The 22,481-nt window shown below is 40.8% G+C and overlaps 2 protein-coding genes across 2 annotated transcripts; both read right to left on the bottom strand.

Annotated features, from left to right (window-relative positions):
* Positions 1 to 7,583: 7,583 nt before the first annotated feature.
* On the bottom strand, positions 7,584 to 8,291 carry LOC143887799 (uncharacterized). The gene has a single exon (XM_077391990.1). It carries the CDS (start codon positions 8,289 to 8,291, stop codon positions 7,584 to 7,586), a length of 708 nt encoding a protein of 235 aa, XP_077248105.1.
* Positions 8,292 to 10,362: 2,071 nt separating this feature from the next.
* On the bottom strand, positions 10,363 to 11,208 carry LOC143887787 (uncharacterized). Its single transcript, XM_077391964.1, has one exon. The coding sequence runs from the start codon at positions 11,206 to 11,208 to the stop codon at positions 10,363 to 10,365; it is 846 nt and encodes a 281-aa protein (XP_077248079.1).
* Between the last annotated feature and the right edge of the window lie 11,273 nt (positions 11,209 to 22,481).

Here is a 22,481-nt window from a genome sequence, read left to right as displayed (position 1 = left end):
AAGCAGATAAGTATCTACCTGCGCAAGAATATGCTCAGATTGATGATATAACCATTTAAGTTCACAAGTTACATCGAATGGGGGCTTTCTTGACATAGGGCAGAAAAGTCTCTTCCTGAGCATGAACATGCTCAAACTATAAAATAACTTTTGAGTTCCAGTTGCTTGCCTTAGAGGAATATATATTTGGAAGTGAAAGATCCCCTGACTATGTGCATCTACTCTAAATGTAATAGCTCAAGGCACATAGAACCCATGATTAAATTAATCACCTTTAACCATTCAGATTGTTCCATTCATAAAATAATCACACTTTGAATATGAATGGATGGTTATTAGACTTTTAGGACACCAAATGAAATGAATACAGTCTAATAAACACTTGGACAAGAGAATGTAACTAATGAAGTACTGGAACAAATCCATGGCAACCAAAAGAACATGTATATATATATATGAACCATAAAGCTCAATATACATGAATAAAATGGAAGATTGATACCACATTTCATTTAATACATCTTGAAATGGTATTTAGAAATCTTTCGAAAGAAGCAAAGTTGAACTTTGAATTCTTCTATCCGGAGCTCTTCTACTGATGAATGTTTAGAAGAGCTTAGATCAATGCTTGACCCTTTCTTTCATGTAAGGGTAGCATCTTTAAAAGTTCTTCCCGGAATGAGAGATAGGGTACTTGTTTTAAATCTTCTCCTTCATCAAAGGGTCATCCTTGAGAGGATGAGCATGAAGTGCACATGCCAGCCTTTAAACATAAATCTTCAATTTCCTTAGTCTCTATTCATCCTTCACTATGGAAGAATGTAGAATTGGATAGAGAAAAATTGAGTACATCTACCATCTTATTACATCTAGCATGATGGAAGGAGACAACAATCATATACAAGCTGCGAATGACATATGATTTGAGTGGAGTCCTCCGAAGCTAGAATCTTGGAAGAGATGATGGGACATGACAAACCCAAAAATATTTTTAAATCATCCCTCTTCCAAGAAATTGTCATTGGCCTTTAATAATTCTTATAATGTAAGGCCTTACAATATACAATGGCTTAGATATGAATGTAAAAGGCACAGCCATTGGATCTTATCATGATAATATAGTTTCTTTTAAAAATACATGGTAAGAGATTACTTCATGTCTAAGAGAGACATCCATGGCTCATACAAGTGAGAGCATTCATGGATAGTCTACCATGTTTGGACACAAGGATCATAGTTGAAACATCTATGCCTACATCCACAAACCACTACATAAAATATAGGGCATTTAAGCACAAAGTGCAAAAGCCCACGGAAAACAAAAATGTGTGGGATACAAGTGTTCCCATCACAATGTGTTACATGATAACCACAATAATGAGTAGCTGCCCAACAGAGATACTAGATTCCTATGACATTTTTAATTTTACTCAATTGAGTTTCACACATTGAATCTAGACTCATTTTCAATTCTCAACAAAATAATATACATGCAGGACTGTAGAGAATTATCCAAGGACTTCTAGAGAATGTCAAGTGATGAACACCTTGGATACATTTATTCCGAAATGAACAATAATGACTAGATAGTTTTATCTTAGTCATGGGAAGATATTCATTTTAAGCCTTTTTGGAATATATCATTTTAACCCATCAAGATTTCTTATGCATTTAATGATAATCTTTAAGCACATAAGAATGGGATTGAAGGACAACTACGTGCATAGTAATAAATATACTTACTCACCTAGGGTAAAAGAGATGTCTAAGAAAGGATTTGAGTGGATTTCCTTAGACATGACTTTACCACTCAATTTATCTAGGAATGATATTCGACCTAAGTTGAAGAATGAAAGGAATGAACTTGAAAGATCAAATTGAACTCGAGGGCAAAAAAGGTGGTCAATTTTCATGAAAGCACACATATGGTTTTAACATTTGAATTTTCTATTGTTGATTTACTTTGTTGATGCTAAGTGCACAAGTGATGTGATTTGCACTTAGGCTTTTCAAGAAAGGATATTCAATAAAGCACCAAAAGAAAAATGTGATCATTTAAGTACAAAGAGCAAAGATACAAACTATTAAGAACATGAATAATGATGAGTATCTAAGCTCAAAATTAAAAAGATATATCATTAAGCTCATGAAAACTAGATACAAAGAGTATTCGGTGAATTAAAGTATCTAGTAAGAATGTGAATGATATGAACATTTAGCATAGCCCCTAAAGTAACGCATTCACTAATTAGATTAGAGGGATTCTTTTGGAACCCAAATTTCTTTGGTTCCATCCAAGTTTGTTTGTGGGAGTGTACCTTTTCTTATTCAAACAAACTTGTTAGATTTCACAATTCTAAGCTTACACTCAGAATTATGATGTCCAGATCTACCACAATGGGTACAATAGTAATGATTGGTAGATAAGAAACAAATAGAATCACAAGACTTAGAAGTATGTTCATCTTGTTCTTCTTGAAGTCTTTGATTCTTATTAGAGAGTTTTTCATTTATTTGTTCTTCATTTTCCCCAACATGTTTATATTTTTCAACAAGTTCAATGTTTGTGATTTCAAGGCTTTTAATTTCTTTCTCAAAGGCAATACATATTTGAAATAAGTAAAATATTCTGCCCGGCCAAGCCCTCTACACGGCCTGGGACCACCAGAAACATGAAGTGAAATATTTCGCCTGGCCAAGCCCTCTGCACGGCCTGGGACGATTAGAAATATGAAGCGAATTCCTCTGCCCGGCCAAGCCCTCGAACGACCTGGGACGACCAAAAATAAGGGGTGAAATATTCTGCCCGGCCAAGCCCTCTGCACGGCCTGGGACGACCAGAAATATGAAGAGAAATATTCTGCCCGGCCAAGCCCCCTGCACGGCCTGGGACGACCAGAAATATGAAGCGAATTACTCTGCCCGGCCAAGCCCTCTGCACGGCCTGGGATAGTTAGATTTTTGTCGTGTTGTGCACGCGCCATATCCTGGCCAGCTTGGGACGACCAAATTTTTATCGTTTTGTGGACGAGCATATATCCTGGCCGGCTTGGGACGACCAGATTTTTGTCATTTTGTGGACGCGCCATATCCTGGCCAGCTTGGGGCGACCAGATTTTGTCGTTTCGTGGACGCGCCATATCCTAGCCAGCTTTAGACGACCAAATTTTTGTCATTTTGTGGACGCGCCATATCCTGGCAGGCTTGGGACGGCCAGATTTTTGTCGTTTTATGTAACGCGTCCTATCATGGCCGGCTTGGGACGACTAGAGTTTTCTCGTTTTGTGTAACACGTCATATCCTGGTCGGCTTGGGACGTCCAGAGTTTTGTCGTTTTGTGCACGGGCCATATCCTGGCCGGCTTGGGTCGACCAGATTTTTATCATTTTGTGGACGCGCCATATCCTGGTCGACTTTAGACGACCAGATTGTTGTCGTGTTATGCACGTGCCACATCCTAGCTGGCTTGGGACGACCAGATTTTTATAACGGTCAAAGCTCTTGGATGTATATTCATACGTCCATATACGTATGTATATACGTACGTATACACATATGTATATACGAGTCTATATACGTATACATACGTGTCGCCTCGTGCCTCGTGCTGTGCTCCATTAATGAGGGGCATGTCTAGGTTCGCGAATGCGAACCGCCTCAAGCCTTCAAGGTTATAAGAGGCGTTGCTTACCCCTTCATTCTTCATTCTTCATTTTCTTTTTGCCTTATTTCTGCTCTGCTTGCTCGGCTTTGTGAGTAGCTTTGGGGTCGTGGTCGTCGCTGGGTTAAGTGCCTTCCTTCGGACCGGTAATCTTCTTTCAGTGCGTCTTTCCTTTATTTGTCTGTTTTTCTTTTTGTATTCTTGATGTCCAGTAGTAGTAGTTCTGGTGCTAAGCCAGACTCCAGGTCACCTCCAGTCGGATCCGCTCCCACCAGTAGTTCAGGTTCTAGTTCGTCGGAAATGACCAAATCCAACCCGATTAGGATTCCCGGCTCTTACATGGCCGGCCATAGGAAAGATATAGGTGACCTTGACGAGTTTGTAGATATTGGGGACGATGTGATTTTTGATTTAAACACCACCCCAGTCCGAGTAGATAGCCCAGACCAAGCAGAGGCGAGTGAGGGGAGTTATATCGCCGAGGCATCCACATCCTTCATCCCGGGACGGGCTGCTGAGGTCATAGCTGAGGCCCGGATAGATGCCAACCCGCAGTATAATATCCAGGCTCTGTACGAGGAGAACTTCCTTGACGAGTCCCAACTAGGGGAGGTCAGGGATAGGTATTGTATCCCTCGGCGGTTTAGATTGAGAGCGGCAATCGAGGGAGATAGGGCTAGTAACGACAGTTCTGATGTATGCACATATGAGGAGGCCCTTAGAGCCGGACTTAGGTTCCCGCTACACCCATTCTTTGTTGGGGTTCTCCGATATTATGGCTTGGCCCCTGCTCAGGTGGTGGCAAACTCATGGAGAACGCTGATCAGCTTTATGTACCTGGTTCGATGTCGTCTCGAAAGGAATTTATCCATACCGCTGTTCCATATTTGCGGACATCTGAAGAGGCACCAGGATGGAGGATGGATTTATATCAGCCAACGGCCTGAGGTGAAGATGATCACGGGCATCCCAACTTTCATACACTAGTAGAAAAACAGGTTCCTGTATGTCGAGGACAGCAAACCTACTGGGGTCTGGCCGATTCCTCTAAAATGGTCCACTCCGGACATGCTTGCGTTAAGCCGCAAGCCACTCTTCGAGGGTGAGGACAAGTCGACGTTTGCCCAAATCTGCGAGGAGCTGCAATGAGGGGGCCTGATCCATTGTGCGGAGTTTTCTAGGGAGAAGATTCTGGTTGGCCTTGGCATTAGTACTGAGACCCAAGCACGTAGGTGGTTTTAGGCTAGCCTTCGCATCCCTTCGCTTTCTCTTTTTAGTTTAGTGACTGATGCTAGTTGTGTTCTTGGTGGATTTTAGAGATGCAGAAGCAGTTCGCACTGGAGAAGGTGAGGCAGGGTGCTCTTGGCAGGGGCCAGAAAAGGAAGACCCCGAAAGCCTCCACTCCTGTAGCTGCCCAGGACGCACGGCCCAAGGGAGTTAAACCCACGGTGAAGATCGTGGGCACTTATGGCCGGGGGAGTGGATCTGGTCAGGACATGATTTCCGCCCTTGTGGCCTCCCCTGCACGGCACGGGGACAACGTTTTCCACCCCAACTGGGGTGTTCAGAAGAACGATACCGGCCTGGGAGACAGCTGGGTGGCCAGAGATATTGTTACAAAGGGCTTGCTGATGGAGGACAAGCTCAAGGTTATGAACGAGCCCCCAGGCACGGCCGAGGAGGCTATGTTCACCTCGATCTACCAGGTACTTAGAATTTTAACTTGGCTCCTATTCGTTCATTTTCTAGCCTGTTATTAATCTTGTTCCCTTTTATTTGCAGATCGGATGCTACTATAATGACATTTGCGAGAAGAGCCGGGGGTTCTCCAAAGCGATTACCCAATCCGAGATAGAAATCGGCAAGCTGAAACAGGAAGTCGCAGAGCTGAGAAGGTCCATTGCGGATAGGGACAAGGAGATCAGAAGGCTAAATAGTGACATGACCGCCCAAGGGGAGAAGGCCCTTGACGCCCTCAACAAGCAGAGGGTGAGATCCCGTAAGCGGGAGAAGGAGGCCAGTGCAGGAAAAGGAGGCGGAGCTCGTCAATCTGTCCATCGACTCCTATAGGCTGGGTTTCACAGATTGCCTTGAGCGAGTCAAGGACGCTCACCCAAAGATCGTTCTGGACGGCATTTCCCAGCCTGAGCTAGAGGCGGAGGAAGTGGGCGAGCAGAGCGCCCTTCCAGTCGCGGACGCACCAGAGGCAAATGACCCTCAGGGGGACGACAGTCGCCAGGATTCCTGATCTTCTAGTTCCCCTTTTCTTTTTGTTTGGTTCGGCAGTTTGGGACATTCTTTTTGTTAGTAAGGCCCCTGGAGGCTTATTTTTTGTACATCTGCCCGCTTGGGCTTTTATGAATAGTGAATGGTTATACTTTCTGAATGTCAAAATCATTGCTTGTGCTCCTGCTCATCTCTGTTCGGAATAAACTGTGCTTAATTTCCTGGTTCTTTAGTCCATTGAAATCAACTTTTATATCCCAACTTATGGGCTTGGATCTTGACCTAGAATGGCGGTTCCTATCCCGGTTCGTTCCCGACCAGAGCAAACCGAGCGGTTTATAATCCAAGTCGAAAAACTTTGAATTTTATTCGAAGTTGGTTTTCTACCCTGGTTTGTCCCCGACCAAAAGTGTACTTCTGGTCTATGGGTGATGAACCAGAGTGAGCCAGTTAATCTTTAACCCTAGCTTAAAAACTTGGATTTTTATTCAAGGTTGGTTTTCTACCCTGGTTTGTCGCCGACCAGAAGTGTACTTCCGGTCTATGGGTGATGAACCGGAGTGAACCAATTAATCTTCAACCCGAGCTTAAAAACTTGGATTTTTAGTCAAAGTTGGTTTTCTACCCTGGTTTGTCACCGACCAGAAGTGTACTCCGGTCTACGGGTGATGAGCCGGAGTGAACCAATTAATCCTTAACCCGAGCTTAAAAACTTGGATTTTTATTCAAAGTTGGTTTTCTACCCTGGTTTGTCCCCGGCCAGAAGTGTACTTCCAGTCTATGGGTGATGAACTGGAGTGAACCAATTAATCTTTAACCCAAGCTTAAAAACTTGGATTTTTATTCAAAGTTGGTTTTCTACGCTGGTTTGTCCCCGACCAGCAGTGTACTTCCTGTCTATGGGTGATGAACCGGAGTGAACCAATTAATCTTTAACCCGAGGTTAAAAATGTGTAGAGCTTGCAAAAGATGTGGCCTTTTTCATTAACTGTGAGAGTTTTCAGGGATTACAATGTCGTTTGGGACTTTGAAGATGGCAATCTATTGGTAGTATTTCCTCAGGTTTTTGGAGTTCCAAGCGTGGGGGAGCTGGTGCTCACCTAACGTCTCTAGTTTGTAGCTTCCAGGGCGTATGACATCCTTTACCCGGTACGGCCCCTCCCAGGTCGGGGAGAGTCTACCCTTCTTGGTTGAGGCACTGCCGCCTTCCATAGGACTAGATCGTCCAAGCAATACTCTCTTGGGAATATTTTAGCGTCGTGGTAGCTGGACACTTTCTGCTTATAGGCCGTCGTCCTTGCGCTGGATTCTTCTCAGATTTCTTCTAGCAGATCTAAGCTCTCCCAGAGCCCATTCCCGTTGAACTGCTCACTGAAGTTAGAGACTCGGGGAGATGAGACGCCGATGTCCACTGGGATTACTGCCTCCGTTCCAAAAGCTAAGTTGAAGGGTGACTCTCCTGTCGCGGTGCGTGGTGTGGTTCGGTATGCCCACAAGACATGGTATAACTCTTCCGCCCATCATCCCGCTTTCTCATCCAACCTCTTCTTGATCCTCTGGAGTAGGCTCCTGTTTGTGACCTTGGTATGTTCGTTAGTTTGGGGATGAGCTACAGATGTAAATCTATGTTCGATCTTCAGATCTGAACACAATCTTCGGAAGCTCTGGCTGTCGAACTGTTTATCATTGTCTGTTATCAGGATGCGGGTATACCAAACCTGCAAATCACCGACTTTGAGAAGAAGGTCTGTATGTTCTGCTCCGTGATTCTGGCTAGAGGTTCAGCCTCCACCCACTTGGTGAAGTAGTCTATTGAGACAACGGCGAATTCTCGTCCTCCGGAGGCTGGTGGGATAGGTCCCAAAATGTCCATCCCCCATACAGCAAAGGGGAGCGGACTTATGATCGCAGTCATGGGTACAACCGGTTGGTGAATAGTGGGAGAAAATTTCTGACATTTCTCGCACTTTCTAACAAGGTTCAGCGCGTCTAGCCTTAAGTTGGGCCAATACAGGCCTCTAAGAAGCACCTTGATGGCCAGGGCCTTGCCCCCCAAGTGTTCGCCGCAAATTCCTTCGTGCGTTTCTTGCAGGGCGTATGATGCATCACCTGGCCGGAGGCATTTCAAGTAGGGGAGCGTGTACGACCTTTTGTATAGGTTCTCACCATCAAGGGAAAACCTTGCTGCTCTTTGTACTACTTTGCATGCTTCTTTCATTTCTTGAGGGAGTTTTCCGTCACGCAGGTAATTGATGATTTCATCTATCCAACACGGCTCGTGCTCCACCTGCATTATTTCAACAATCTCATTTTCAATGCTCGACTCCTTTAGGAACTCCATGCGTATGCTCCCGAGAGCGGTATAACCAGAGGCAGCTAATTTCGAAAGCACGTTCGATTTCATGTTTTCCGTTCTTGGGATCTTAACAACTTCAAAGCTTCTGAATTTGCTGGCTAGGCAGTGAACTTTTGCTAGCTATTTAATCATTCGTTCGCCGCGGGCCTCATACATTCCTTGGACTTGGTCGACGACCAGTTGGGAATAACAGTACGCCCTCTGCTTTTGGGCACGAGTCTGGACCGCTAGATTCATCCCGGCGATGAGAGCTTTGTATTCTGCTTTGTTGGTGGATGCACGAAATCCAAATCTTACCCGTAATCCATGATGAAGTTTTTGGGCCCGGTAAGAATCAGGCCAGCTCCACTGCTTAGTTTGTTTGAAGACCCGACCACATACAGTTCCCAGAGTGGTTCCTCGGGCAGCTGATTCTGCTCTTCAGTTGCAGCGGCAGGCTCCGCACCTGTGGGCTGAACCATCCCAGCTTGGATCTGCCGCCCAGGTGTAGTTATCTCCTCTGCATTTGGAGGTGGAGTTATATCTGACGACATATTTCAAGAGGGAACAGTGCACCCCGCAACAAAGTCTACCAGTATCTGAGCTTTTATCGCCGATCTCGGTAGGTATTTGACATTGAATTCGTTGAGTTCTACAACCCACTTCACCAGTCGCCCTGATGTGTCTGGCCTGTGGAGGATCTGTCTGAGCGGTTGATCCGTCAAGACTTTTATTGTGTGTGCTTGAAAATACGTCCTCAACTTTTCGGCCGCCATGATGAGAGCATATGCTATCTTTTCCACTAGGTTGTATCTGATTTTGGCCTCGTGTAGGACCTTGCTGACATAGTAGATGGGCTTCTGTTGGTTGTGCTCTTCTCGAATTAACACTACTGCTAATGCCATCTGACTCACCGACAGGTATAGTACTAGCTCTTGTCTTGGCTCTGGTTTGGTCAACAAAGGTGGGGAGGCTAAGTACTGTTTCAGTTCTTCAAATGCAGCTTGACATTCTGATGTCCAAGGGCTGGTTTTGATTCCCTTGATGGCATTGAAGAAGGGGAGGCATCTTTCAGCGGATTTTGAGACGAAACGCCCCAGCGAGGCCACCATTGCCTTAAGCCGTTGTACTTCTCTAATGGTGGTTGGCGGGTTTAATTCCACTAAGGCCTTGATTTTATCAGGGTTTGCTTCTACTCCTCTTTGGCTTACCATGAAGCCTAGTAACTTCCCGACGGCAACTCCGAAAGTGCACTTGCTTGGGTTGAGCTTCATATTGTGATCTCTCATAACCTAGAACGTCTCCTTCAGATCGGATATGTGATCTGGCCTCTTCTTGCTTTTGACCAACATGCCATCGACATAAACTTCCATATTCCATCTGATCTGATTCCTGAAGAGCTTATTTACAAGCCTTTGATATGTCGCTCTGGCATTTTTGAGACCGAAGGGCATTACGCTGTAGTAGTAGGTTCCTTGATCCTTTATGAAGGATGTTTTCGGGATATCCGATTCATACATCTGGATTTGATTGTATCCTGAGAAGGCGTCCATAAAGCTCAATAGCTCATGGCCCGAGGTAGCTCTCAGTTGATCAATTTTCGGCAGTGACTAGCTGTCTTTTGGGCAGGCCTTGTTCAAATCGGTGAAGTCTATGCATGTTCTCCATTTTCCGTTGGATTTCTTTACCATCACCACATTTGCCAGCCAGTCAGGGTATTGAATCTCCCGGATGAAGTCTACCCTCAAGAGCCTCTCCACCTCTTTTCTGATTGCTCGTCGCCTCTCTGGGGCGAAATGTCTTCTTTTCTGCTTTACCGGCTTAGAGGTGGGATCGACACTGAGTTTATGTGTGCTGACCTTGGGATCTATTCCAGGCATGTCCGAGGGGGCCCACACGAAGACATCCTCATTATCCCTCAAAAACTGGATGAGCTCCCTCCGAGTGTATTCATCCAAGGAGAGCTGATTTGAACTGTCTTCTCATAGTGGTCTGCCCACAGAGGAATAGAAATTAGGTCTCTGACTGGTTCATTCACAATAATTTGAGTTTCATCCCTCAGGTCGAGTAGCTCGATTAGGAGCATTTTCGATGTGTTTTTGCCTCTAAGGGCCATGGGATAACACTCCCTAGACTGCGGCTAATCTCCCTTGACTTCTCCTACGCCATTTGGTGTTATAAACTTCATTTTCTGATGGTTTACTGACCCAACAGCACGGAGGAGGTTCTGCCCTGGTCTTCCTAAGATAACGTTATAAGCGGAAGTGGCCCTCACTACCAGGAAGTTGATCATTGTGAAAGCTTGACGGGGTGGTTCTCCAACAAGGACAGGGAGCTCAATCTGTCCCACGACTTTAACGAGTTCTCCCGAGAATCCGAACAGGTCTGAGTTGGGCGGCCTCAAACGGTCATCTCCTATCATCATCTTTTCAAAAGTGTGATAATAGAGGATGTCGGCTGAACTTCCGTTGTCGACCAGGATTTTCTTTAACTCCCAGTTAGCAACGAGCATGGTTATGACCAAAGTGTCATCGTGAGGGAATATCAGGTTATCGAGGTCCGCATCTGAGAACGAGATCTTATTTTCTATTTTCATTTTCTTGTTGCTGGTGTGGACAACATTGATTTGGCGGGCATATGCTTTGCGGGCCGATGACGAATTTCCTCCTGCTGCGGGCTCTCCTGTGATTGTATTGATGATACCATTAAGCTGAGGCCGGCTCGCTTCTGGACGAGGGCTCGTCAGGGCAGGAGATTTGTGTCGCGCGGGTGACAGTCGAAACCAACGAGGGCTCCTCTTCCCCGGGCTTTTCTCTCTACGCTCCCATCTATCATCACTATTTTTCACATACTTTTTGAGATATCCTCTGTTGATTAGTAGCTCGATTTCATCCTTCAGATGTCGGCATTCATCGGTGTCGTGGCCATGACCCCTGTGAAATCTACAGTACTTGGACTTGTGTCTCTTATTTCCCTTCGAGAGCATTTTGGTTGGCCATTTCACGAAGTCCTCCTCCCTGATTGCGGTCAGTTATGGACCCCGATCCGGGAGAGAGGTGGGGGAGGAGCTCCCAATTGCCTCTGGATCATCCACGTGTGAAGGAGAGATCTACCAAAGAACTCTCGAAACGGATGCCACCCTCATAGCATAGCACGAGTGGCGATAAATGAGATACCTCTTGATCCTAGGATAAATCCTCAAACCAAGACGTACCTAAAACAAACTCAGAGTCGCCATCCATGGATTGGCTATGGAACCCCAAAAACAAATATGCTCTGTATACCATGGATAACCAGAAATATATATGGGCTCGTACCTGAATACGAATGGAGAAAGTCCGAAGAGCACCCCCAATTCGTCCGAGTGCAAGCACTTGGTATCTTATGCCATTTATTATTAACCTTAAAGAGTTTTGGCTGAAAATCATGTAAAATAGGAACAAATATCCCCGAGTGGACGTCTACCTAAACATGCGTGATCCGGGGATAAAATAATAAGCATGCACAAAATAAATGGAAGAAGTGTCGCCTAATCACAACTAGGTTATGAGTGACATGCCTAACTGGTGTCTACGTGGTGGTGGTCAAACACATGCATGCTACAGTTAAAGGTATAAGGTCTATACAGGAATGTAAGAAAACACAACAAAATATGCAATATAACATGATACCACACACGATGCAACACAACAAACCTTACACTCTAAACAATTTTTGCTCAATTCTTTGGATGGTCTTGTATTCATCCAAAGCTGCCTACGTATCCCCGCCTCCACGAGAATCAAAGCAACGTAGTTCTTGGCGCCTATTCTAAACTATGATGCCTAAGACATCTAGACCTCTAAGCTAGACCCGACCTAAAAGACCGGACTAGTTATTAAAGCTTCTTATGCGATTATTTGAATTCCAGTGGATTGCGGATTTTAGGACACCCTATATGCCCTAACTAAATGCAGGTTAGCCCTAAGCTAATGCAGGTGGTTCCTACAACCTATGTGTAACTAGGCTTTGTGTCCTAAGGGAAACAATGGGATCACTAATGCATCCTAGACCTAGTCATTAGTCGGCAACGTGAATTGCCAACTGATCGGACGTAGGCGTAATAAACTCCTAACTCTAACACAAACACAAACAAAACACACAACACATCAAATACAAAAATCCTAACTCTAAAACTCTCTATCTAGGACAAACTCCTAACTCTAGAGGAAGATCCTTTTGAAAAAAATAAGGTTTTAAAGTTGTTAGAATGATTTTTGGAAGATTTACAAAGTCTATTTACAAAGTGGGAATGCTTTTTTACAAAAACGTTTGGCTGGACTTGGGATAAAGATCACAAGCTGCACTATGTACCTCGTGAAAGAGGATCAAGCCAACGTAGTTCCGAAACAAACTTTCCTAAACTACACTCCTAAAACACTCAATACTTTAGATGATTTAAGATTTTTGATGTTTTCAAATACTTCTGATCTTTTAAATTTTTCATGTTTTTTAACACTTTTAGCCAAAATGAGCAAAATAAGAAAACATACTCTATAATCTATATCGCGGCAGAGTACAAACACCATAAGGTAAAACTCCCAAGGCCAAAAGGTAAGAAACTGAAAAGGTAAACTGGTGACCTAACTATGAAAGCTAGATCCCAAATAAGCAGGTACTAACAAGACTAATATAGTCTCTAAAAAGGAAGAAACACTAAAAATAACCTCATATTCTATAAAAGTAAACTCTAAAATTACAAGGCAGACTATAGGATAAACTCATAAACTAAAGGGGTGAACTAATAGTCTATATGATAGACTCCTAAACAATCAACTCTAAAGAGGAGTACAAATAAGTCAAAGCATGACCAACACTCCATAAAGGGGGTGGAAATAAGTGAAAACATGTTTAACAATGGAGAGGAAACATCTAAAACTAATGAGACAAAGCAAGTCTTCTATGGAGGCTCCAAGTAACCTTATCATTGTCCTTGCAATGAATAAAGGACCAAGGTAACTAACGGACCAAATTGGTCTCCAACTTGTAGGGAGTACAACTACATGTGAAACTCAAATAGTCTCCTAGTGTAACTTTCTAATGAGACCACAATGGTCTCCTAAATGGAGGCTCTAGATGACTCTTTCATTGCCCTTGCAATGAACAAAGGGAAAAATAAATGACTAAAGAGGTCTAAGAGAATAAACAAGTCTCACATGAAATGACCCAGCATGCAGATTACTCTAGCAAGATTTTCACAACAATGGAATAAACTGAATAAATAAATAAATAACTATTATAATGCAAGCAGGTTAACCATGGGAAAGACATAAACAGTTTCTTATTTTAGTGATACTCTAATTGTACAATTATCAACAAGATGACTAAGCTGATATTATAATAAAAGGAATCGACAAAAGCATAACAGTATATTACAAACCTTGGATGTGACAACAAATAACACACTAAAAGAGATTCATTTCAGACTCAATCTGAACATGTCGAAACCTACTTATTTGAGATTCACTTGTCTATTCAATAAAAAAACTTATTGTTCAGCCAATATTAACCCTTTCGGATAACTCCTTAATATTGGAGCTCAACAGCACTAACAAATCCATTCTTAACTGACTTGCAAATAGTATTTGATTGAAAGAAATAATTTGGTGTACCCAATCTCTTTATAATGAATATAATGTGCTTATGAACATATATGAAAATAGTAAACTCCAGATCAACAAATGGTATATAATTTCCAACCAAAATATTCGATGAAACAAAAAAGTAATATTAACCTACTAAAATTTTGCTACAGGCAGAACCTTATCTTATCATTAAGCATGTGAACTGTTACACAGATATGGTTATAATTCTCTTAAAATTGTTACAAATCAACTAATGGGGTAAAACAATATTGAGATCATGCCACATCAAAACATAACTGAGCTGACACCAAGAGAAGAAGAGAAATCGAACTATGATAATATAAGTTATAAAAATGGATTCTCATACATGATTCAGTTAAAACTTGTTTCTGAAATCTCTTGTTCCATTCAACAAATCAAAATAGAAATCTTTTCCTACAAAAATTTATCATAAATTTCTCATAGGTATCTACGAAACAACAGTTGAATAGCTTAAGGAATTTCAAAATTTTACAAATTAATGTATACCTGTAGCCCAAAAAAAATATTCATTTAAAACTAAAAAGAAATTATTTCTTTAATAAATCTCTCTTTACCATGATGATTTTCAACTGGGAAATATATCAAAAGACTCTTTCATATTAGGAACGTAAAAAATATGACAATTTTAATTAAAAAATTAAACTGTGTAAGCACGGCCATTACCTCTTTACTAACAAATAGCTTTTGAAGAGAAATACATATAATGCGCATAATGTAAAGAATGAGATAGAATTCTTATAGACAACACAAGGCAACTAATTATCTATATCGCCATCTCTAAAAAAACTAATTCCATACAAAATTAAATCCATTGAAGTAACTAAAACCATACCATTTTCAAAGTGTAATAATTTTATTTGTCAAAATCTGATCCAATTTTATAAACAATACCTTATAAAAATCATCTGCTTTCCTTTATTGGAATGTCTCAAAGAATTTCCTTACCACATTTCCTAATGAGATTACTTTCTAACTTTTTTCACAATCAAATGAGCAAATATATTCACTTATATAAAACAATGCATTTCTATAACACCTCACCTGTTTTTCTTTTCTTTTCCACCACATAAACTGATCAATTGAACTAAAAGAATAGCACTATAGAATCCAAATAAAAGTTTGTATACTAAGCAACTATAATTGTGCTGGTACTTTTTTTTTTTTAATAAAATGAATTGTACTAAATCAAAGTTAAACCCATCCATTCAAAACAAAGAAAACAAATGCAATATGACAAACAGTGTAAGGCTTGAGCAAATTAGTTCAAGGAAACAGAGGATATACTTTTAGAAGACTATTCGATGAGGAAAACTTTCATCAGTAATTATGAAAATAGAATACAAATAGCTAACAATAACTCATGTATGCAAAATTAGGTGAAATTCCCACATGGATACAAACAGCAGAGCGAACCTACCCATTCTGAAATTGAGACATAGAAACCAAAACATCTATTCCAATTATGACAATTGGCCCCTTTCTAAACTGATTAAACCTTCATGGGCATTACGAAACACTACTCCAACCTATCATAAACATTTAACCATACGATCTATTAGGATGGAGAATTCATTGTCATTGCTCACAACTGATGGCCTAAATACATACTGATCCTTTATTCAACAACAAATTAATTATCTCATTTACTACCATTCTTGGGAAAAATAAAGATAAGTAGCTTTCCAAATTAACACAAAACAACATGTTCCATAAGAAATATAATGGCTGTTTTTTATCATGATTATAAGCACAGCACATAACAAAAATGATCAAACATTATCAAAATGTACGAATCAATAAATAATATAAAAGGCACACACATTCAGACAATCATTCCACGCACTAAAAATAGAAATAAAATACTTATAAGATAGATCTATTTAATCTTCCTCTTTTCAATTGCTCGCCAGATCTTACTTTATCAGTTCTTTCTTCGCTTCTCGAACGCAATTCCCCTATGGAACGTTAATGTCCCTCTACTCAACAGATTCCAACGAAATTGCCTCCACTCGCAAAAATCGCAACTGGATCTCAAACTTATATGCCAAAATATCTAAAATAAACTGGATCTAAAGATTTTCAAAGCTTAAGAGTACAGATCTAAAGATTCAAGGGCCGGTTGATGGAAAATGATGAAATTAAAGATTAATGATGATGAAATTGCTCTAAATTGCAGACCTAAGATTTAAAGCTTTAAATCTAGGGTTTCCAAACCAAAAATGGTAAATCTAGGGTTTGAGATTTAGGAAAAGGAGCTTGAGCAAAGTAGTGATAAGTAGAATCTTCACAATTGCAGAGAAAACACAAAGAAACTTGAATAAAAAATTAGCCGGAACTCACAATCTTGCCGGAAATTGATCGGAGAAGGAAGAGAACTTAGGGTTTCAAAGGTGTGAAAGATGAAAAAGGTGATGATATCAAGGTTTCTACAAATATCAGCAAAAGGAGAAGAAACTAGCACAGCTGATCAAATGAGAATTCCTAGCCGGAACTCGGCCGGAGCTCCGGTGAGGTGATTTGAGAGGACGAAGATGAACAAAGCTAGGGTTTGAGCAAAATCCCCTTTTTCTCTCTCAAAACGCTAAATTTCTCTACAAATTAGGGAAAAAGCTAGATACCCTTTAAAATGAGTTTAACAACTCTTTTATAGAAAAATAGGATGTTGATATTAGCACTACCGTTTTTATGGGCGCGCGGATGTGCGAATTTTGATAGGCGCACGGAGAAATCGTGTCCCATATGCCTCCTGTTTGGCACTCTAGAAGATAAATCACCCCGCTTCTAGTTTACACTACGATTCATTTCCTGGTTCATTCGCTAGACAGATTAGCTCGGATTTTAACAAAATTTTGCAGGGACTTTGATGGGACCCTAACCTAGCTTAGGGTGAAATTCGGGGTCCTAATTCACTAATTTGGTAGGGTTTTTGGTCAAATAAAGTAAATAGGGGTTCGGTCAAAATGGGGTGTCTACAGATGCCCCTCTTTGGCAAAGCATGCTTGTCACACGAATGTCAAAGCTGAACAGACAACACATTTTGGCCGACCCAATAACAAAGCGAACAAATTTTTGGGTTTTGACTCTAAAATGGTATTCGCAAGGGTAAAAATAACAAAACGACTCTGTAATAAGACTCAAAATCTGCAAACATCGGGAGATGGCCTCTCACCGACTCTCGACATTTAAAATGAGATAGTCTCTCTCTATTCTCGCCAGCAATGATATCTAAAATGTGATAGCCTCTCTCTAATAGCAGAACTCGACAAACCATATTGGTCAATCAAGGACTTTAACAAAAACAAACAGACATTAAACTCACATTTTTTTTAGTCAAACATGATTTTTATAAAAACAAACACAATCCAATCACTCATTGAGCTCATCAGAAAAAAATCATATCCCAAACAATCACTTGTATCAATGAATAGGGGTTTCTACAGACAAATCAGACCAAAAATCGCTCGATCAATTGTCCAAATAGATTTCATTTATATGGATGAGCAAGTCTCGATAATCAAACCAAAAATTGCTTGGTTAATTGTCAAAACTGCCTCAAAATAAAAGGGTGATAACTATACAGACCATTGCTGAAAATCCATCTGTTTAGCCATCCAAATAATCCTGGCTCCTCTCTTTGAAGGTATCGGGTCATCCAAGATTGATATGGTCCTGTGAAAAGGGTTCCATATAAATCCACACAGATATACCTGACTCCTAACTTATTAGGTAGCGGTACATTGCAGAGTGACGATTAAACAGGCCACTACTTGGCATTTCACTGTTAATTGTCACAGGCGAAGAGGAAAAGACCAGACTCCAAAACTCGGAGTTTCTTCACTGGTAGTTTTTTACTTGTAAAAAACTCTTCATGATTAAAGAAAAGCCCAGACTCCAAACATGCGAAGCTGTTTCACCAGAAATTCCTTTAAGAAAAAATCCTTTTCAAATGAGTTGAGAAATGCCCGGAATCCAAATTTGCGGAGCTATTTCACCGAAAATTCCCTTCTTTTAAAAACCTTTCAAATGAACGAAGACATAACCAGACTCCAGACACATGGAGCGACTAATAATTTTCTCTTAAAACCTCTTTTAAAATCTTTCAAATGGATGAAGAAATAATCAGACCCCAAACATACGGAGCGACTAATAATCTCCTCTTAAAACCTCTTTTAAAATCTTTCAAATGGATGAAGAAATAATCAAACTCCAAACACATGGAGCGACTACCAATTTCTTCTTAAAACTTTTCAAATGATGAGAGAAACCGCCAAACTCCAAATCATAGAGCAATTGGCGAAAACATTTTTAAAATCTTTCAAATGGTGAAAGAAAATGCCAAACTCCAAATCACGAAGCCATTGGCAGAAATTTACAAAATGATGAAAAAAAATGCCAAACTCCAAATCACGGAGCCATTGGCAGAAATTTACCAAATGATGAAAGAAAACGCCAAATTCCAAATCACGGAGCCATTGGCAAAAATTTACAAAAAGAAGAGAGAAAATGCCAAACTCCAAATCATGGAGCCATTAGCAATTTCTTACCTTATTAAAGAAAACATGCTGAAATGATTAAAGAGTTTACTGACCTTGATTGATTTCATTAGATGGATAAATCATTTGTTGACAAGTGACTAAAAATGCATGATCTTTGCTGAAGATAAAACTCAAGAAAATTGAAGAAAATTTCAGGTGTTGACCCTTTTAAAACAAGTGAAAAGCATTCTGCTGGGGTTTGAAAATTGCGAGAGTAAATTCTAGACTCTGCTGGGGAAAAGATTTTCTGAAAACTTGACTCTCAAAAGAGACAATTTGACTGAAGAGCTTGAGCCAAAAGAGTGTGTTCAAACTTCTATATCTCTATTTAATGAGAATAGCCATCTCAATTATCATTGCTTGATCGACATCTTTTATGAGACAAGTCATAAAAGATGCCCCTAGTATGATTACTTCTATGACAAAATTCATTGGAGAGCAAAACAAAAAAGGGTTGAACAAAAAGCTTTCATATATGAACACTTGGGTTTACAAAGCTTTTCTTAAGAACACTTGGGTTTACAAAACTTTTCTCAAGAACACTTGGGTTTACAAAACTTTTCTCAAGTACAAGAAACTAGTTCTAATCAGAAATTCTCTTCATCTCTGCCAACCGCTGATACTTCAAATGGGTTTAAGAGCCTGCCACTATCTGAACTCTGCTCTGCTTTGCATTTGTTCACAGGAGCCACAAATTCTCTACTTCTCTAAGGTTTGTTTTACTCATCACCCTTGCTTTGGGAGAACTTTGACTAACAAGACCTCGAAACTTGGAACTCGACTCGACAAAGGAAAAACTTTGACAAGTAACAAGTAACAAACGAGGACTCTGACAAACACCTGACTTTAACATTAAGAGAGTCCGAATCTGCTTCTTAGACTGATAAGTGCTTTAAAGATGGTAAAAGTCAACCATTCTCGGAGTCTTTTGAATACCGTGTTTAAAGGTGATTCATTCCCCTTTTCGGTATTTTAGTCATGGTTATTATCCCTTTAGATTGCTTAGTTTCAACCTCCTTAACTCAAAGAGCACCAAAGGAAGCCTTGCTGGCGCTTACTCAAACATTGGGGTGATGCCAAAGAAAAATGAAAGTCTTGCTGGCTCTTTGAAGCTCTGTCTTCTCTGCATGAAGCCACTGCCATGACCAAATTGCCTTTCTAGGTTTTCGATTTGGCGGACCGTATGCCTTATATTTTGCCTGGACTGTCTGCCCTTACAAATTTTCCATCCAGCAGGCTCTGTACCCTGATTTTTGCCTAAGCCGCCCTTTCAGGTTTTCAGCTTAGCGGGTGAATGACCCTAACTCTTGCCTAGACCACCCTTGCAGGTTTTCAGTCTAGCAGGTCTAAGACTTCATCATTTTTTTTATTTCTCTACAAACCTGGGCCTAAAATACACCAGAAGGACTTTTAGGTAGGCTTAGGTTCAAGTAGGGTAAATCTTGGTTTGTTTGAATTTATTTATATAGAATCCGGACCCTCTAGATTACCTACGTATCCCTGAAGAAATGGGAATCAGGTCTGCGTAGTTCGCTCGCTTTTTTTTTCTTTTTACTAAAAAAGATGCCCCTAGTTTGGGTTTATCAAAGAAAACAAGCTTTTTTTTTATATTGGCCCAAAGGGTTTGCAAACGGTTTTAAAACATTTGGGATGTTAGCTTGAAGCTCAAATCGTCCAAGGATGGCCTCCTGGTGTACTTAAGCGTAATTCTTCTTGAGTTGATCCAAGTTTGTCGGTTCTCTTAATTTTTCTCCATTTTCGTCGAGGAGTCTTACGGCTTTTCCGGGCAGGACTTCATCAACAATATAAGGACCATACCAGTTTGGCCTGAATTTTCCTCTGGGATCAAATACCGGTGTCCTGTAGGACTTTAAAACGAGATCTCCAGGCTTCAAGTCTCGGACCTTGACTTTCTTGTTAAAGGCTCTTTCGATTCTCCTTTGATATCCCTAGATGTGAAATAAGGCTCTCAGCCTCTTTTCATCTATCATCTACAGCTCATGGTATCTGGCTTTTGCCCATTCAGACTCTGGCAAGTCAGCTTCCACCATCACTCTCAATGATGGGATTCTCAGCTCAACAGGGTGGACTGCTTCCATTCCGTACACTAAAGAATACGGAGTTACACCTGTTGAAGACCTGATCGATGTCCTATAAGCCCATAAGGTATAAGAAAGTTTGTTCGACCAGTCTTTATAAGTCTCAGTCATCTTACTGATAATGACTTTAATATTCTTATTTGCTGCCTCTACAGCCGCATTTGTCTGAGGTTTGTAAGGAGATGACTTATGATGCTTTATCTTAAATTCTTCACACAGGTGTACTATCTCTTTCTTAAAATGTGATCCATTATCAGAAATCAACTCATGAGGTACTCCATATCTGCAAATGATATTAGTACGGATAAACTTCGCAACTGTGTTTGAAGTTATGGAAGCATACGAAGCAGCTTCAATCCACTTTGTAAAATAGTCAATAGCTAGCAAAATGCACTCTTGGCCACTCGAGGATCTTGGATAAATCTTTTCAATGATGTCTATTCCCCATACTGAAAATGGCCATAGCGAAGTCAAAGAATGCAACTCTGAAGGAGGAATATGAATGAGATTCGCATAAACTTGGCACTTATGGCATTTCTTCACAAAGGCAAAGCAGTCTGCTTCCATTGTGGGCAATAAAATCCAAGTCTCAAATCTTTCTAGATAACATTTTACCATTCATATGCGGTCCACAAACTCCTTCATGAGTCTTCTCAATAAGATCTGCAGCTTTGTGTTCACCACAAACGATGAAGTTGGTAGCTAGCCTCTAAAGAGTTTTTCTCTCTTTGCTTGAAGCTTCAGGAGGGAGCCCCTTGCCAAAAATGAAGTTCTTGATATCCGTATACCATGTATTCCCATCCGGACATCTTGCCAATATTTTTATCACATTCACACGTGCAGGAGCCCACTGTAATCTGACAGCTAAAGGCTGAACCTCCATAGTTGCAGAGATGTCTAGCATCGAAGCCAAAGTAGCCAAAGCATCAGCAAAGTGGTTCCTGGTTCTTGACAAGTGAGTAAAAGTGATACTCCTAAAATTTTTAACCAGAGATTTCAAATATGTATTATAATGGTTCAATCTATCCTCTCGAGTTTTCCATTGCCTATTGAATTGACAAATAATGAGCATTGAGTCCCCAAACACATCTATGTCATGAACTTGATTAGCTAAAGCTGCCTCAAGTCCTGCTATACAGGCTTCATATTCTACCATGTTATTCGTGCACTCAAACTGCAGCTTGATGGATATAGGGATATAATCTTCTCTTTGGAGATATCAAAATTGCACCTACTCCTTGACCCTAATTATTGACTGCTCCATCAAAATACATCAACCACTTGATACTTGGAGTTTCTTCTTCAATATTCATGATCTCTTCATCAGGAAACTCACCTTTCAGAAAAACATTCTCCTCTGTAGGAGAATCAGCTAACTGCTCAGCTATAACCCATCTTTTGATGGACTTCTGAGTGACATAAGTGATGTCAAACTCAGATAACAATAACAACCACCTTGCAGTTCTTCCAGTAAGGGCAGGTTTCTCAAACAAGTACTCCAACGGATCCATCCGTGAAAGTAAAAGAACCTTGATCAATAATAGATAATGTCTAAGCCTTTGGGTCGCCCAAACCAATGCTAAACAAGTCTTTTCCAAAATGGAGTACTTGATCTCATATTCTAGCATCTTCTTACTGATGTAATAAATAGGCTTTTTCCGCTTAGACTATGGATCTTTCTGAGCAAGCATACAACCCATAGCCGTGTCTGTGATCGACAAAAACAACAACAAGGCCTGGCCTGAAATAATGGGTGATAGGAGAGGAGGCAAAGATCAACATTGTTTAACTTTTTCAAACACTTCCTGACATTCATCATTCCACTTCTTTGGAGAGTTCTTCTTCAAAAGCTTGAAAATTGGTTCACATGTCATTGTCAGCTGCGATATGAACCTCCTCAAGTATTGAACTTTCCCAATGAAACCACTGATCTGCTTTTCTGTCTTAGGCGGTTCCATT

Source organism: Tasmannia lanceolata, unplaced genomic scaffold (genome assembly GCF_043159265.1).
Source record: "Tasmannia lanceolata isolate RefF3 unplaced genomic scaffold, GAP_Taslan_0.1 ptg000002l, whole genome shotgun sequence".
In the NCBI taxonomy this organism is placed as follows: Eukaryota; Viridiplantae; Streptophyta; class Magnoliopsida; order Canellales; family Winteraceae; genus Tasmannia; species Tasmannia lanceolata.
This window is presented reverse-complemented; position numbering and strand designations above follow the sequence as displayed.